This window comes from Siniperca chuatsi, linkage group LG2, assembly GCF_020085105.1.
Source record: "Siniperca chuatsi isolate FFG_IHB_CAS linkage group LG2, ASM2008510v1, whole genome shotgun sequence".
Classification (NCBI taxonomy): domain Eukaryota; kingdom Metazoa; phylum Chordata; class Actinopteri; order Centrarchiformes; family Sinipercidae; genus Siniperca; species Siniperca chuatsi.
Genome location: NC_058043.1, coordinates 32,275,099 through 32,294,395, shown reverse-complemented (window position 1 = coordinate 32,294,395; position 19,297 = coordinate 32,275,099). Strand labels below are relative to the sequence as shown.

Sequence of the window (19,297 nt, the reverse complement as noted above, 5' to 3'; positions counted from 1 at the left end):
TATTAATCTTTGAGCTGGTTTTGTACGTGTCATCTGAGTAAAACGAGCTCAGCGGTCATGGCAGTTTAATGGGAATGGTGTAATCCACTTTATCCCAGGGTACAGGGGATAAATCAATGGACTATAATGTTTGGTTACTTTGTGGGCTGAAACATGACTGTAAAAAATTACTGGCGTGGTGTCTGGGGGTATAAAAGCTTTTAGTGAGAATACCTGTGCAAGATATCAAAGTTTTATAATACAGGCTTTTAGACATTACATGGAAGGGTTAAAAAGAAGTGAGCTCCTGGATTTGTAATACTTGGCACCAGACAGATAAAGTGCTCACCATTACCCAAATGAGAAGTCCCTGATACCAGTCCCTGATGTACAGGGACTTCTGGTAAAGCAGGTCATGGAGGTATTCTTATTGATTTCTACTAGAGAAGATGTGGGCAGATCATGTATAATGTAATGTAATAGTATCCGGGCTAGAGAGAGAGGCTGACCTACACACAAAGGATAAACATGAACGCAGTATCTGTGATGTCACCTGTAGGTTGTTTTTTTTTTACAGGTCTTAGGGAGTGCTACAGCTACTACATATGTGAAAAAAGTTATATGAAGCCTTTTGTATCTCCAGAGGGAGTTGTGTGAAGTCTGATAAATGGACTCAAGTGATGTCACTTGAGTCAGCGTCAGCTGGGGCTGAGGACTACAAGTCTGAAAATGAAAAAAAACTGTAGGTGTGGAGTTAGCAAGAAGTGAGTTTACCAGACCTCCATAGCCCGCTCTTCATCTTTTCTTGAAGCTAGTGCTTCAAGGCTACATTAGCCTCTACTAGCATAACACACCTGAATCTCCGACCGAACTGTTTGTGGTCAAGTTGCATTGTGAGTAATGTAGGCACCAGGTTTTGACAAAGCAAAAGAATGCATGGAATAAAAAAGATGATATCTCTGCGTCTGCTGCAAAGATTTTGATCATTTAACTCTCCATTGTGAGTCTGACAATGTGATAGGAATGCAATGCTAAATCAGTGGAGTACTCTTTTAACAAAGCTAAACATTAGGTGTGCTCCAACACCTGAAAGGTACAGTGACAGTGCCGTTTATGCCAGAAGGGTGTTTTTTTCCACCCAATTTGAAACCAGCACATGACACATCCTGACCTGAATCACTGGCCTGTTTGGCAAGAAACAAAATGCCAAACCCTTTTTATTTTATGACTGCAGCTATTGATGTTGGATTTGATGGATGGGCTGCTCAGGTGTATGAGAGCCACCACACTGAAAAGAGAGGTGGGCACCAAGTGGAGGTGATTGCCCCTGTGAAAGGAGCTGATACAAAAGATTGATGTTGCCAACTCTCTTGTTATTACAGACTTTTGTTTGAGTTCTGTCAGTGTCTCTTTATGTCTAAAATGAATTGCTAACTGCTAGTCCTTGTCAGTGTGAAACAATAAGTAGAGAGAACTCGCAGAGAGAACTGGATTGGTCAAAATGCCACTGAGAGAAGAGACCATGAAGAACAGGTTCATGCCAAGTAGGATGGCAGAGGTAAGCCCGTAGCCCATTTTACCAACCCAACAGCCAAAACAGTTTCCATGCACATTTTGATACTTTTTTAAGCTGTAGAATTCTATCAAAAAATGGAATTCATTGTAACCTCAATTCAAGCTGCTGTTCTCTGTAAAACTACCAACTAATTTGCAGTCACCTGTCAAGTCCCCATGGAGGTGGATATACAATGCTAAAAGTACATTAGTGCTTTAATCATATTGCTTTAAAGGTTCACACCCCAGTTCTATCTGGAGCCTCACTGGAGCCTGTCTGTTCTCTCTGTATCTGTGTGGGTTTCTTTCAGGTGCTCTAGTTTCCTCCCACACCACAGTTTCCTCCCGAACACTGAAAAGTCTAAATAGCCCATAGGTCAGGAATGGTTGTTCGTAATGTGTGTGTCAGCCATGTGATAGACCTGTCCAGGGTGTAAACTGCCTGCTGGGATCCAGGCCCCCACCACCCTGCACAGGATAAGCAACTACAGATAGTGGATGGATGGTATTACTTCAAGGCAATTAAATATTGGCTTCAACATTTGGAAATGACAGTGGTCGCTTGGTGCAAATCAGATGTTAACATGGGGCGGCTGTGGCTTGGTGGTAGAGTGGGTCGTCTACCAATTGGTAGATTGGCAGTTCAATCCTGGGTTCCCCCAGCCCACATGTTGAAGTGTCCTTGGGCAAGCCACTGAACCCCAAACTGTTCCTGAGGGCTATGCCTTCGGCCTGTGTGTGACTGAGTTAGTTTTTTTGTTCTATGAGCAGTTGGCACCTGCCATCAGTGTGTGAATGGGATGAATGTGATATGTAGTGCAAAGCACTTTGAGTGGTCAGAAGACTAGAAAGGCGCTATACAAATATGGTCCATTTACCGTTTAACATCAAGACAGAGACGGTTAGCTGATTGTATAATTAGCTAAAACTGATGTCTGAAGAATTATTCAAAAACAATCAGAATAATGTGATGAAATGATCAGTTCCCAAAAACAGCATACATTACACATGTCTGATAAATTCTGTTGAGATGAAAGCTGTCCACTAAGAATCATAATCAACTGTTCACAGATGTTGCTAACCAAGAGCTGATTACCTCCAAAGTAATTGCTAAAGGCTTAATTACATAACTTGATTACTACTTCTACAGCTGTTCAGCTATACACAAGGGCAGGCAAAACAACACAAGGTTTGGTTTGTGTTTTTCTTTTCTTGTTTTGTCTTTGAAACTACAATAAAATGTTGCGTCTGCTTTGAAAACATGACATGAACTCAGAGATGAACAGAGAGACCAGCCGTCAGGAGGTAGAGAAAAGGAGATAGCTTTACTATAAAGAAGGCGTCGCTAGCAGAAGTTGCAACATCTCATCATACACGCATACATGGTGAATATATTTATGCCATTTTCTGTTGAGTATGTACCTTACAAAAGCTGTAATTTTGCGTGTCGAAGCGAGACTTTGACCAGCTGCTCTGATACACATGTTAAAAACAAGAAGATGCTAATATGAGAATTCATAAAAAAAAAAGCCAAACAGCATGTGATCAATCATTTAAAAAATCCAGTTGCAAATCTTATATGTGCACCAGTAAAATTCTAGACTTTGCAGCATTTTGAAATGAAGAAAAACACAAAGCTGTAAAACTGCACATTGGCATTTTCTTTTCCCCCATGAAAGGTGAGTTGAGTCGATGCGGACAGTAAAGAGAGACGCTCGACTCCGTGCGCACCTCAAATCAACGTGCACAAACAAAAGGACAAGAAAAAAAGCACTGTGTATCAGCACATATGCACAATTCTATTTTCTTTGTTATATAGCCAGTTTACATTTCCCCACTGTGATCCACTTAGGGGGAAAGAGAAAGGCCATGTGGGAAGAGAGGGGTACAGGTTTCCAGGCCAGATCATGAAGAAAACACTTTCAACGAGTCCAGTGAGAAAGTTCGGCCCGACGTACCAACCCAATGATGGATCTCTCAGTGCTTTTTCTTCCTGTTTTCTTCTATACCGGCCTCCTGTTTTTGTCAAGACAGAACAATGGGATCAGAGAAAACACCCAACTGATTAAAACTCAGAGGATATTGCTTTGAGTTTCTGCAGAAAAACATAAGGGAACAGGGAGTTTTTGAAAGAGGAAAATAGTGACAGAGAGATTGTGTTTTTGGAGAATCAAACACTCTTTCTTTTGAAAGGGGTGAGATATACCAGGCCAGAACTGTTTTCAAAATGGCCGCCTGTCACCAGGGCATAGGCTGTGTTCCATTGTAGGGGCCTCCTCCGTCTGCAGATTGAAAATTTCATAACGGATCAACAAGGTATGTCCTAATTCAAAGGCTCTCCCAAATGAGCCAAGAATTGTAGCCTAAATTTTGCCTAAATTTGATCAATTGATTGGGTCACATGTTTAATTATGCATTTAGGCGATCCTGGTCAACTTATAATAATATCAGATAAAGTTGACTAATGTGAAGCCACTGCAGGATGTAAATAATGACTGCTGGGAATTACCAAAAATGTTGTTAATCACAGGGCGTTCAAGATCAATGACAGTTATATGAATACATTTGCCTTTTTACCTGCTACAGTGTTTGTCAGTTGTCCATCATGTATTAAAGTGATCTTACCCGGGTTTATCACTGGTATTTACCACTTCTAACCCTTTTCCACTATTGTAATGTAACGTAACCTAACTGTATTCATCGTCTCATGTTCTGTTTCTGTTGCCACTGTTCCATGCCTGTTTTGGGGACGAGTTTCTGATACTAAATTTAGGGACTCAGGAGGTGATACTAAATGCAAGTGCCAGGTACTTTCAGGGGTTGCTGGCAGTGCTGGCGATCATTATTGCACTGGTTTTGGGCCACCAACTGGCACCAATCAGGGTTCATGAAAACTTCTTACATTGTTGTATGTCCCGCAACCGCTTACTTCACTCACCTACCAAAGAGCATAACAATTACATAGTTGCCCCTGCAGTGAACAGGCCATGGGCAGATGACTAAATTGACGTTACGTGGACCTTCATCTGAGCTTTAGTTTTGGTCTGTGTGAGTTTTGACAGGAGGAGCAGACTTAAGTCCTCGGAGGTGACCCCTGAAATGGGACTAGCTATGCAACAATAGGCATACTAGATGGAAGGCATTATGGGAAGTCTATGCAGTCTCAGAAAGATGACAAATGTATAACAGTTTAAAGGTGGGGAGTTCCAATACCTCAGTGAATGCATGTTTTTTAGGCCTACTAGCAGCTTGTGTGCGACAATGCTACAAACGGTATATTGCCGGAGCACTTGCATTTTATTTACATCATAGAGAATCTAAAGTGTACTCTTCCACAATATAGAATCCAAACCATCATTAAACAAGTGACTGATAGACTTGCCACAGTCAGTACCATATATCACAATGTCAAAACAAAGGGCAACATAGAGTGAAGGATGATTCTTGTTACTTTTTCAGAGTGCAAATGTTAGTCAAAGCTACGTTACAAAGGTGCATGACAGACAAAAGATGCACCTGTCGCATTTGCTTGGTGGATACAGATTTGTGACTTTTTGTTTCCTTTTCGGATAAAGCATTTTTCTGGGGAAATTGACTTAATATTTACAAGGATAAGAGATTTTTTTCAGGACCTACATGTACAGAATATATGTCAAATAAATAATTGGCAACAATATTAATTATTTCCGTGGTGGAAAAGTTATGTTACATAAATCTGAATAACAACACAGAGTAACAGTAATACAACATGAGTAAGAGAAGAGCAGCACTATGGACAGATAAACATGACCTTTTTCATGTACGATGACAGATGTTCTTTTGTTTTTGTTTTGTTTACAGCAGAAAAGCCAGCTGCTATAAAAATATCTTGAACATACTGTTGTGTTTAACGCCTCTCATGATGAACAATAACATCAGATATCTTTATTTTGGCTATTTCTGGTGTGAAACAACATAATAAGTTGGTCAAACGTGTATATAACAATGATTAAATTAATGACTAATATATTAATACTATCCACATAATGTAATAAATAGAAATATAAAATAAATATTTGAAATACAATGTGAACTCCAGTCGCTAACTGCAGTAAAGATCTATTTGATTTAGCATTGGAAGGTTTAATAGTGCTGTTAGTAGCAGGTAACTACAGTACCAATTTTGAGTGCCAAAATTATGTGATGAAACCATTGAGCACTCATTTAGTGTAAAATAAAGAAACCCAAGCAATTAATTGACTGTCAGTCCATCAGTCTGCTGACAGAATGACTACATGACAAATATGGTTGTAGGACAAGTGAAATACTGAGCATATGTACTTGTTACATTGTTACTCAATTTTTTTCTTTCTTCCTCTGCAAAAACTAAAAAGTAAGCTGATACATTTCATTTCAAAGGTGGCTGTGAATTTAATGTCTATATTTTCATGCTGTAAATCTTGTAATTTAATTCAAGTATTCAAGTAACGCTGTCTTTTATCATCAGTAATGATTAACAAATTCATTGAGTTTACTAAAACTAGAGGGAAGGAAAGGTGTAGATCCCTCTGAAAAGGTGGGTTCAGACTAAACACGAAGAGACTTTTAGAGGCTGTGCGATTGCATATAAAGTCAATGCAAAGGACATGAGAGGACACACATGAATTGAGCCAAAGACGTATCCATGTAAGTTGAAAATGATTCAACTTGAGCAAAACATTTACGCTTATTCCAAGTCTTCATGACTCCAATTCATGAACATACGGAGACAAGAAACAAAGGAGAGAGTTCTGGAGGAAAGTAACAGAAAGAACTGGAGGTTGGTACATATGTTACTAGCTAGCTGACAGCTAACATCTGTACATTGGTTGTTTAAGGCGAATAAACACAGACTGCAAAAACAATCCAGTGGTGAAATTTGTGCGAATAATGCAAGGCAAAAAATTTGTCTGAACACACCTTACGGATCCCCCCCTCTCATGCTGCATTCATGTCCCACAGGAGAGAACGTAGACATTAGCTTCCAACTTGAAAACTTTATACATCTCAGCTTACAGGAGCTGAAACCTAATTGGGAACTTTGGGGTTGGGACCCCAAACTTCCAGAATTCTGGTGTCACAATTGAAAAAATAAAAGTAGGTAAGTTGTAGATATATACATTTTTTTAAAACCCATTTTCTTGTCACAGTAAGAGATTATGTGATCACCATGTTGGATTGACGTTGCAATGTTTGGTTTGGTATAAAACATACTTTCAAAAGTAGTGCTCACTTATTCATGTGTGTAACATAGCTTTACAGCTCCAAAGAGGCACAACTGTCGGCATTTTAATTGTTAACCAACAGTTGTTCCCATTTGACATGAATGCAGCATTAGCCTGCATGCTAACTAGGGAATTAATTGAGTTGTGGTCTAATGGTGTTTCTCAGGCAAAACTAACTTTCCTCTCTATTGCCTTCCCATTTCTCTTGCACTAAGTTACTACCATGCTCCAAAATAATATTCATCATCTTTTAAAAATTGGGATTCATTCACAACATACTGTAGCAGAGCTCGCTGCTTGTGGCAGAAAAAGCTTTTTTTGTGGCGGCCATTTTGAACATCTGCACTACAACATTGGATTAGAGATAAGAAAAACATATCTACCACATCATACAAGGCAAAGTGAATAAAAGCATGAGATTTTTGATTCCTGCAAGTGGTAAAAAAGAAACCCAAAATGTGTACTTTTACTAACCAGATTAAACCCAAAATGGTATGAATGAGGTGACAGTGCATAGTTTTGCAGGGCACTAAAATGTGTGCCAGGACTATATACAGCACTCATTAAGATTCAATGACTCGTCTACCAGCTGTGGAAAAACTAAAATCTTTCATTGCGTAAATATCAATATGATAAACATATCTGCCGGCATCCTGTTGAGTTTGATGGTTAGAAGCTGATATGTTACAGGACGGGGCCAGTGTGTGTGTAAGGGACCTCTTGTGTGTACTTTACTGGGATGCTACACAGAGGTATGACGGGCATATCAGGAAGGAGAGCACAGACACTGAAAATGTTCGGAGCAGAAATTAACCAAAGAAAAATCTCTATAGAACACTTATTGATTTCTCCTAGTGCTGAAAGCTGCCCTGAAGGCACACTTCAAGTCTGTGTGGGTAGGCAGAGCGCAGAGGAAAACGAGCACTGTCCACTTTGTCCAAACTTCATCTCCAAGGGGCCAATTTCTTAGAGCTGGAAACATAAAACAAAGGCTTGTGGTCTAATTCCACTTCTGTTTTCCCGTTACTTAACTGCAGAGGAAAGCCTACACAGTCTCCAGACTGTATTTAATGTGTTTCATATATTAATATATTCGTGTGTGTGTGTTTGTGTCTGGTGTATGGTGTCGTGGTTTGGCCCTCAAATCAGAGGGTGCCACTGAGTCCCCCATGTGCTGCTATGGCGCTATGCCAGCGAGTAGATGGCATTTACGGGCGAGGTGGCCTCAGAGCTCTCATTGCCCTCCGTCTCATCCTTGTCCTTCTTCACAGTGTACTGGCCGATGAAAGAGCCATCCTCGTTGAACTGGCCATCGCCACCCTCGCCGTAGTCCACCAGGCTGTCGTCGCTTTCCTTCACATTGCCGTCCAGCGATGTCTGGCTGCCCTGCAGAGGCTTGTTGTCCTCATCGCTGCTGCAAAGGTAAGAGAAGAGGAGAGTTAAAGGTTAAAATGGGAGCAGGATGTTGTTAAACAGTGTCAGCAGGAGTTCTGGACCCTGTCGTGCCCATCGTCACGGGTTAAAAGGGGAAAGTGAAAGGTTATGGGGATTGCAGGTAAAGAAATTATGTTTATTCCATACTTTCAGTTTTTCTATTGACAACTCTTGGTGAAGTGACTGAATATTCAGGTCACTAAGGCCTTGTCAGACTAAAATGTTTATTTTTATGATTCATTTCTTTTCCATATTTTCCTCATATGAGGACATTACATTTTTGCCTCTTGACACAATGATAGTCAATTTTGTAAATCTTAGACCTGTTGGTCACATTTAGGGACACTGCCCACACCATCTTGTGGTGATATCACAACATTACACCACTGTCAGTGAGAGCAAAATGTCTGGAATATCAGCAAAAAACTTCTACCCCAGTTCCCGAAAGAAAAATGACCCAGGTAAAAAATCTATTCAAATTATATGAATGAAACAAATGTATTTATGTACAATACTGTCTCTATCATCATATGGGGATTAAAATTTTACATATTTTAGTAATAGTATCACTCTAGGACATCAGTAAATGTGAAGCACTCGTTTGAGGACATTGGGACTATATAACGTTATTTTTCTACCATGTGGTTAGCAAAACATGGGAATATTTAGATGGATCACATTAGCATTGAAAAAACAACAACATTTGTCTGTGTGTGTGTGTGTGTGCGTGTGTGTGTGTGTGTGTGTGTGTGTGTGTGTGAGCAGAGTAAATCATGGTAAATCATAGTAAATAATACTACAATATGGTTTATCAAGGTGAATCATGCTAGAATCCTGGTAAATCATTCTAGTAAATATCAGCTATCGGCAGATAGGCCTACTCAAACCCCAGCTGGATCTCTAATTTTTTTACGTTATTACAGCGAAACTTTCATTGTCAAGAGCAGAACAATTGCTCATGGCAATTGCAAACAACTCTGAGGTGGAGGACCTCTCAGATGGGGAAGATAATGATCCTGCTGTGGACGAAGTCATTTTACAAGATGTTGACCTCATGGATGAGCATCCTGATTTTTCGCCACCTGATTCAGGAGATGATTCCGGTGAAGAGTACACACCACCTGATGCAGCTGAAGATACTGACTCTGAGAATGAAAGTCAGCCAAATCATCCACAAGTGCACAGACGTGGGCGTAAACAACAGCATATTGAGAATGATGAGCTGGATGAGGAAGATCAGAGACATGGAGAGCCCAGACCAGAACCAAGGAATGCTGGACGTGGAGAACGCTGGCGGTCTGCTCCATTTAGACCAAATTTGGTCCAGTTTCAGGATGGAGATGATGGACTGAAAGATGAGCGAACAGGTTGGCAGCCACTGGATTATGTGGAGCAGTACATTGACTCAGACCTGATGAAACTCATTGCTGACTGCACAAATGCCATGTCACTGGGTAACAGTGGGAGATCTCTCTCAACTTCGGTAGATGAGATTTATCACTTTTTGGAGCAGCAATCTTGATGTCTTGCGTGCCTTATCCACAGATAAGGATGTTTTGGTCCAATGCCCTACAAATCCCCGCCATTAGTAACACAATGTCACGTGATCGCTTCTTCAAACTTAGGAGCCATCTGAAAGTAGTTATCGACTATGATGTATCAGAAGATAAGAGGGAAACCGACAAATTCTGGAAGGTGAGGCCTTTTATGGACCGTATACTTACCGGCTGCCGCCTTCAGGTTCGTCCAAAAATGCGTCTCAATAGACGAGCAGATGATCCCGCTTACAGGGGCCTGTCCATTCCGACAATACGTGCCACTAAAGCCAAATCCAGTGGGAATGAAGAACTTTGTGCTGGCATCTGTGGATGGACTCGTGCTAGACTTTGAAGTCTATCAAGGTTCAAAACCCTGGCTTCAAGGTTCAGGACTCAGATGGATTGGGTCTAGGAACACTAGTCATCAAACGTCTTTCCGAAACCCTCACTGCTGGCACACAAGTGTATTGTGATCGCTTCTTTACCACCATACAAGCAGTTGACCACATGCTGAAGGATGATATTTATCTTACTGGTACAGTGATGAAGGGCCGAGTCAAACAAGCAATGAACAAGTTACCCGATGACAAAACCCTGAAACACCAAGGGAGAGGTGCCGTCTCCACAGTAACCAGGGCAGATGGGAAACTATGCGTGGTCAAGTGGTACGACAACAAGCCAGTTGTGATGCTCTCCACTGTTCACTCAGAGCAGCCAGAAGATACTTGCCAGCGGTGGTCCAAGAAGGGAAAAAGTATGTGACCGTGACAAGACCAAGCATCGTGCGCGCGAGTACAACTCAAAGATGGGAGGTGTAGACATGTCAGATAGAATGATGAGCTACTACCGAATGTCTGTGCGGACGAAGAAGTGGACAATTCGCATGCTGATGCATTTCATGGATCTTGCCCTTGCCAACAGCTGGCTGCTGTATCGCAGAGATAACCAGGAAAATGGCACCCCAAGGAAATCTATCATGAAGTTTCTTGAGTTTCGCATGGTAGTGGCTCAGGTATTCCTCAGCAAGTGTGATGTTCTTCATGAAGGTGCTCATGTCACAGAAGAAGAGAATGAGAACGGACACCTTCCACCACCAGGCAAAAAATCTCGGGTCGCTCCAATCCCCCATATCTCAGTCCGTTCCAGTGCTGCTCATCTCCCGGAGATGGTGGCCTTGAAAAACCCCATGCGTTGCAGAGCACAAGGCTGCACTGGGAAATCCCGTGTGCGATGCATGACATGCAATGTGCATCTGTGCTTGCAAAGTGAACGAAACTGCTTTGCAGCATTTCACACCGGCCAATAGGGGCTATTCCAGACAGGCTGGAAAGATAGAGGCAGCTAGTTAGAAAAAAAGCCACAGTTCAAAGGCTGCTCTGCTGAATTCAACTGTTTGTTACTGTTACAGTTTGCACTTTAGCTGTTTTATTAGCCATGTTTCAGGCTGTTTACATTTTAGCCATGTTTCTGGCTGTTTACATTTTAGCCATGTTTCTGGCTGTTTACATTTTAGCCATGTTTCAGGCTGTTTACATTTTAGCCATGTTTCAGGCTGTTTACATTTTAGCCATGTTTCTGGCTGTTTACATTTTATGTAGGCTTTACACTCTGATGTTTACATTTTCAAATAAACTGTGAAAATGTGTCAAATTAACTTTTTGTACCAATGGAGTCTATGTGTGTCATACAGTAAGATAGACCCACTGTACTCGTATGAGGACATTCATTTTTGAGAGAACTACTTATTGTATTAAGCTGAAATTTTGAATTTTGACTAATTAGGACCTTCTGGCCCCAACAGCAAATAATATTTCAAAAAGTTATGATAGACCCACTGTCCTCACATGAGGACATCTTTTTCTGCAAAAACTACTTCCTGTACAAAAACAAATTTTAGGTATTATACTTATTAGGTCCTACATATCCCAAATAGCAAGAACAATTATAAAATGCACACCAGGCAAACTCTCGGGTCTCAGGAGGTTAAAGGACAGGTTTGAATATTTCTAATTTTATATTTATACAGTACTCACGTTATATCTCTTTTATTATAAATTATAGATATAGTTATAGATCTCTGTATTCATTCCTCCCAATCATACTGGCCATGAAGCAATTCCTTCGTAGAGCGACTACACTGTAAGTGACGGAGACAAAATCCACAGTCCTTGTATGAATTTGATGTTGTATGAAAAGATGCATTCTTAAGTTCAGCCAAAGCTAATATGAGGCTTCGGCAATCTGGGTTTGCCAGATCAAGTGGATATCTTGTTTCTGTCAGTTGTGTCCATTGCTGGTGTTTTTTGGCAGCAACAAACATACATGTGATTACTAGGATGTATCCCTCCCCAGCAAGGAAACACTATCGGTGGAAACACGAGATAATTTCATACTAAAAAGAATGGGACTTTGGAAAATACTCACTCGGTTTGGCTAAAGCTCAAATTATTTTGGTTTCCAGATTCCAGTTTCCATGTGTTGTCAGACTGGGCGGTTTTCCACCCAATGGGGCTACTTTTTAGTTCATTGGGCAGGTCAAAATTGTTTTGGGCAGGTTGTGATAATTTGGGCTACTTTTTGTACCATTTTGGGCAGTTATTTATTTATTTTATTTTATTTTAGGACTCCTATTAGAGGTTTTCAGTTTATAAATTAGAATCTGCACACATCCAAACCAAATGAGGGCAGTTAAAAGTAACAAATAAATAGGTGAATAGATAAATTAACAGCTCGCACACTGCAGGGCTCCAATGTCAACTTATTTATTGCACCACAGTGATGTTTCCAAGTCCTGTAATGTGCGAGCTGTGTATTTATCTATTTACCTAATTATACTGATGAAACAGAAGACCGGAGGTGATAAGATTTATTGGTCCTAAATTTAAGGAATGAAAAAAAAAATGGGCTTCTTTTCTGATGATTGGGTCCGTTCTAGGCTCTGATGCCCTGATTGGGCTACTGTTTCTCAATCCATTCTGGCAACACTGATGCAGACACCTTGTGCTGTATAAACAAAACCATGTGTGCATCCGCTAGCTGTTTTGGAATATATCAGGCCCTCAGATTTGAGACTGCTGAATCCTTTTTTTAGCTTAGATTATCTTCAGCTGAACTTTAGAAGACATTTTTGCATGGATAAAGGAGAGATTTTGTCCCACATCTTTTACAGTATAGTCAAGCTTCGACAGAACTGCATCATGACCAGCGCAGACAGAAGAAATGATTACAACTCTCTAAAAATACATACGGCATGTGAGTATTGTATCAAGATAGACTTGGGAAAAGCCAAACCTATAATTTAAAAACATAGCTGCATTTGCATTTTTACCAAATATGCTTGTTGATCTACAGTTAAAAGTCGATTTTACAGTAATCGCCTCTATGTTTTAAAAGAAACCCTGTCTCCTGAAAATTACATTCATATAGAACTAATTTGCACTAATATGTTTTATGGAAATGTAGTTCTCCCCGGATTAAGTTCTTTATCAGCATAACACTGAATATATCTGCAAACTGTTCACTGCCAATACAAAATGTTTATACTGAATTAATCTGCAAAACAATCACTGTCAACATATTGCATTTGTTTTAGTTTTTCCCCAGCCGTCTCTGATGTCATAGTCCTGTGCTTAAACCATCCGTCACAACCCTCTCCCTATGACTTCTGTACAGTATATAAACATCACACTTCCTGGACTTGAAAAACGTATGCCAGTGAAAATATTCCAGGTAGCAATTACATTTCCTCCAAAACGTATTTGGTTAAGCAAATAAGTAAACATACAGTATTTTGTAGGAGACAGGGGTGATTAAAAGAGATAAATGCTGTCCTTTAAATAAGACATTCACATGCTAAATGGTGGCCATATTCTGACATGAGATCTAAGCATGAAAACTCCATTGTACCTCATTTATGGAGCTGTGCTTGATCACAGTTCAGAGCATGACTGCATGTCTCTGATTTTAGGGGGAAGAAAACTTCATGCACAGGGAGAAAGAGCTACAGACTAGCATTAGCTTTCTTGTCTCAGATCAAGCCAGTAGCATATCTGATGCAGGAAATGCTTTTGAAGGATGCAAAAGTGAGGTATTAACTGTGGGGTTTCTCTTCTCTGCTCATGTCTGTGCACTGCATTTCAAACATCATGTATTCAGATTCCCTAGGAGAGGACCGAATCGACACTAGATCTTCTCAGAATCATCATACTCCATTCTGAAACACTTTGGGAACCACACACATCACTTGATACATTTTACATTTTTACCATACATGAACTATGTATAAAAAAGGGAAATTCAAACACCATTCATTCATTCTAAAGTAAATCTAAATATCTAATACTGTCCTTACCAGAAAAATGACAGCATTGGTCGTTTGTTCAAACGCGTAAATCAGCTGATGTTTACACTTTCCTGACAAGCAACCTGATGTAGCTGTGTGAATAATGACTGGCAGCCAAGGCAGAAGTAGACTGATGATGTTATAGCTCCACAAACCCTCTTAGGGAGGTCAGGGTGGATGGTTTGGCATACTAAGCGTCGGGTCAGATGATGGTGTCGCTGTCCAAGTACCTTCAGACTGCAGCGCATTCATATGTAACTGTAAAGAAAGAAAAGTGTTGTTGTGGCCAGAAGGCCTGCAAGTTGTTGATTCAGGGGTGGAAGTCCTCATAACTCATCAATAAGATGCAGTGTGCAGTAAGGTGAGCAGCACAGCAGCTGGCAGATAGAGAGTGGATATGTGGTTTGATGCCCTTTGAGTGTGCCAGGAGTCAGTCAGAAGGACATCTCTCTATGCACCAGTGGCACTGAAACGCTTCAAGATTACATCTCTATCAGCTAATTAAATAAATCTGGCCAAGAGGCAGAGCCTTTTTTAAACTGCCTGCCCTGGTCACATTTGCCAAGCTTCCTTTCATTTGTTGACCGTACTGCACCAGCAACTTCATTGAGCTGGGTGGCTTTAAGAGAGAGTGACTTCAAAATGTCTTCAGAATGAAAGACAGCAGAGTCGGGAATGATTCAATTATCTGATTAGGTGATTTTTTGAGTAGAAGAGCAAAGGTGGGGGAAGTAACTTAGAAAATGGGAGTGAGTTTCAGATAACCTTCCTTGCATAGTAAAACGTAAACTCGCCCATCTGCAGCATTCACGAAATCTCATGAAAATGACACAGATTAACATGACTATAGAGTCAGGAAGTCAACACTCTGTGTTTTGTATTATTTTTTTTACTTCAGCTTAACTTGTATTGGGAACATCATTTGAGTTTGTTATTAGCCAACATCGGATTAACCATGCTTTGAAATGCTTTAATTTGATGGATAAAAATCATTAGGATGTTATTTAATTTGGAATGGCTCTAACAGACCAATCAATTAAAATGCACTGCAAATGAGCAACAGAAAATGATGATTTTCTTAGAGCAGGATTAAGAGGACATCAGGTGGCGATAGAGGAGATTCTTCTCCTTTCATACCTTTCAAGAGACCTTTGGACCAATGAGGAAAATAAATCCCAAAAGACACAAAGGACGCAGACAAAAAAGTGGGGTGGGTAGAACAGAAAGACAGTCATGAGACAGATGGATAACCAGACATGCTAAATAGCCAGATAATGAAAAGGAGGTCTAACAATGTCGATGTAAGAACATGAGGAACATTAGCTTTTATATATCTTTGCCAAGGGTGAAGTTAAATCCATTTAACTCATCATAATCCTAATGACATAACAAATAAAGTTTGAACTTTGAATAAAATAAATGATTATTGTATTTTTCGTTATTTTCCATATGAGAAAATGGCAGCATAGCATGTGTCGGGGCCATCTTATTCCAGCTTGTTACGACTCGGGTCTTGTTTTGTAGTTTTGTACATCATTTTTATTAGTAATAACACTGAAGTCACCAATTGCTGAGACATGGGAACACGGGGACTTCACTATAACGAAGTTTGACAGGTCAAGAAACACGAGCAGTCAGATAGACTGTAACCAGTATCCTAACTGAATAATTCCTCATGATTTACGTCATCCATTCATACAATACAAACGTTCTTGTCTGGCAATAGGACTGGGTTGTAAGTAAGACAACAGTTTATCGAAATTATCTAAACCACTTTATGTGGAGGTCAAACTGAAAGTGAGCTCATCTGAAATGTCACTGTGTGCGCACAACTACAGTAAGTACGGCAGGTCCAAGTTGGAGCAGGAAGTGGGTCTGTGAACTGTGATGGATGTTTACAATTGACATTTTGGGTAATAATTTTACTGTTCACCTTTGTTTTCTCTTCCAAATGAATTTGTTTACAACCTGTTTGATGGTTGGAGGGCTTGCGTTTCTTGACCCATCTGACTTCTTTTAAGTGATGTTGCCGCATTCCCAGATCTGAGCAATTAACTTGGTTTGTACAATGCTATGAAAATAAAGACCCAGGTTAAACTAAATTTATCCTTTAAATTTAATAAAAATCCTTTAATAGATTTATCCTTTAATAACTACACTATAAAATCCCATGTGTTTTTCATGCGGGATGAAAAGTAAAACAGTTTTTATTATAAGAGATAATGATGTTTAATTATTCTCACTAAAACTACTGAAGATCCTCTGAAAGAAGACAGAATGCAAAACAAGATGGAGTAAACAGGAAAGGCTATGCACTGAAGAAATTTTGTGTCATGTAAAATTCCTGATGTTTTTACTTTGAAGAATTTTCTACTTTCGAGATTCATGGATCCAAGGTCATAACTTTTTTTGGTTGGCTCTTTGAAGTGTTTGTTCAGTCTTTTGTCCTCCAAATGCTCTCCAGTTGTTTGTTGCCTAAATCAGTTCCTTAAGGGTGTCAAATTGTGCCAAACATAGTTCGCCCTGCCCCCCTGCCCTCACTACAACCCCAATTGATTTCCCTTGCCATCTCTCGCCCAACGCACCTGGTGGCAGATGCTTTTTAAATGTCAGCCAGCGGAGGAAAAACAATGCAATTAACCTCTAGAAGGGTGAAAAACATGTTAGTTCTTTAGCTGGGACAAAAAAGGTACAAGACCTCCCATACTGTTCACTCAGGCTGCTTTCTGGGATCACTATGTCTGCCTGCTTGTACTGCTGGAACAGCTGATCCATTAAGAGCCTGATGTAGTTATGGGGACGGATGCTTCTTTGCTCTTTTATTTAAAGGATGAAGTTCGAGACAAGGTCTTTGGGTATTGACTGATCCATACTCGGGGTAACAGAAAGGCACAGGCAACACTGCACAATATTACATTAAGATCAATGGAGTTGTGTAATCACTACTCTATTGTTGAGCTTTGAGCAGCTTTGAGCCACACAATAAAAGAATACATTTTTCACTGTGTGGCAGGGGGCCATGGTCTGTGTGTTTTAATTGATGTTGTTGAGACTGCTAATGTGCTCTTTCCGTATGACTCTATAAGAGCCTAGGGCTGAACCGAGGCTGTGATTAACCAGAGGCATTTTATATTTAGTTCTGAACCTTTAAATAGCCCTGAACAGCTGCTCTGCTGTATTCTGGGAGATAATGCATCTTACCTGGAATATGATTTCCCTTCACATTGGTCTACTGTGTAATCACTGTGTAATTATGTTATTTTCTATGTACCAAGTATCCGATTTAAAAACAGAACATTTATCACCAGGGTGATGGAGGATCTTTTGGAATTAATCTGTTATTATAGAGTATGTCTCAGTTTTGAGAAGTTGTCTATTCCAACAACTGAAAGAGAGACTGTGGCAATGATCCCACCTGCACAAAAAATAACTTTGTTGAATTTGGTTCATTTACAGTAACTACACACTGACTAATCACCAGATAACCAGGCTTTTAAGGAATAGTTCAGCATTTTGGGAAATTCACTTATTTGCTTTTTTTTTACAATAGTGAGATGAGAACATCAATATCGACCTCATGACCTGTTTAGCCTAGCTTAGCATAAAGACTGGAGGCAGGGAGAAACTGATATCCAGTGTGTCTTGAGTGTTTAGTCTGTACATAAACAGAAATGTAAAATTGTCAGTGTGTGGTTTATACCAAAGCCTACACCAAAATGTTGTGCTAACCAACCGTATCTGGAAACCCTTGCTATAGCTTGAGACACAAAGTACGTGGTAGATGGATAAACTGTTGTTTATCAAGGAATAGCTCCAATATCTTACTACCGTTAAAATCACAAATTGTGGTTTTCATATTTCTATTTATGTGTGGGTTAAAGGCAAAATAAGTAGGATTTTCCAAAAAAAAAAAAAAAAAAAATTGTACAAAAAAAATCCCTCTCAATCTTCACTTATAACCCACTAGAAGTGTGTGGTGGTGACCCTGCCCTCTGCCTGTTGTTTGCTGTGTTCGGGACGTTTCTGTGTGAGCTTTAGAGGTGTTGGTAGGAGTATTTTGTTCTTTGGACAGAGCCAAGCTGGCTGTTTATCTTTATGCTAAGCTAGGCTAAATACCTCCTGACTCCAGCTCTGAACTTATTATATATTTATATTCTCAGTTAAAATGTATTATTTCACAATCTCAATTAGATAGATAGATAGATAGATAGATAGATAGATAGATAGATAGATAGATAGATAGTACTAGAAAATTGAGTGAGAGCTGCAGCCTTGAGGTATTAAATGCTTAAAGAAAGTCTTACATGGGCTCTTACTTACTGAGCCAAGGCGTTAGCCTCCTGATTGAAACCAAGGAATCTGATAGGTGGCAAACATTTGCTGACCTTTTTTTCTTTCTCTGGGTTTAGTTTTGCGACTGAAGCCACATACTTCTTTGAATAAAATGTCTTTTGGGGGACCAGTTGCAATAAACATGCATACCGACAAATGCACGGCTCTGTCCTTTACTGTATATCTGTGTGTGTCACTTGAATGTCATGTGACCATCATGAAACCAGAGTGCCAGGGAGCCCTGGTCTTGTTTACAAATGAACAGGTCTGAAGATTTGGTTGTTGACATGGAGATAGTTTGGTTGATTATTGGACTGACAGTTTGACACCCATAAAGGAACCAAAGCCTTGCACTGCATCCTGTCCATCTCTCTGCTAATCATATCTATTCACTATGGTGTCAGCTACTTTCTATAAGGTCTCCTCTGTGTATCACATTGTTCAAAAAGTGCTTTAAAATCTAATGCAGGTCAGTTAAACTGATATTGCTGACATCATGAATGAAAACTGTGCACTCTTTGCAGACTGACCAAAGAGCCAGCAATGCGTGAATCGGGCAGATTGTCTTGTTTTCGTCTCCCCAAATAAGCTACACCTTATCCACCCTGTTGTCCCCAGCTCAGTGGAGACATCTGTTCCCCCCTGACATGCACAGGTCAAGAGAGATGCCGTGCCGAAACCAAAGTACCTGTTCTCGTTTTCGTTCCTGTCAGGGACAGATGACCCATTTCAGCATGGGGGAGAGAGAGGGACGAGACGTGAGGAAGCAGGAGAGACAGCGAGAGGGAGGAAGTGTAGAGAAAGAAAGAGCGAGGAAGGAGAACAAGCTCCACATGATACATGCATGTAAATCATTGCATGCACACAAACACACG

General features: G+C 40.1%; 1 protein-coding gene across 13 annotated transcripts in view; it reads right to left on the bottom strand.

Annotated features, from left to right (window-relative positions):
• Positions 1–2,839: 2,839 nt before the first annotated feature.
• nfasca (neurofascin homolog (chicken) a) overlaps positions 2,840–19,297 on the bottom strand; it is a 167,815-nt gene continuing 151,357 nt past the window's right edge. For 12 of the 13 annotated variants that reach the window (XM_044212838.1, XM_044212828.1, XM_044212864.1 and 9 more), the window contains one exon: positions 2,840–8,190. In XM_044212838.1, coding sequence (XP_044068773.1) covers positions 7,962–8,190 — 229 coding nt within the window. In that variant the 3' untranslated portion in view covers positions 2,840–7,961. Of the gene's footprint in view, positions 8,191–19,110; positions 19,153–19,297 lie in introns of all 13 variants that reach the window. The other variant, XM_044212924.1, reaches the window with a different exon arrangement.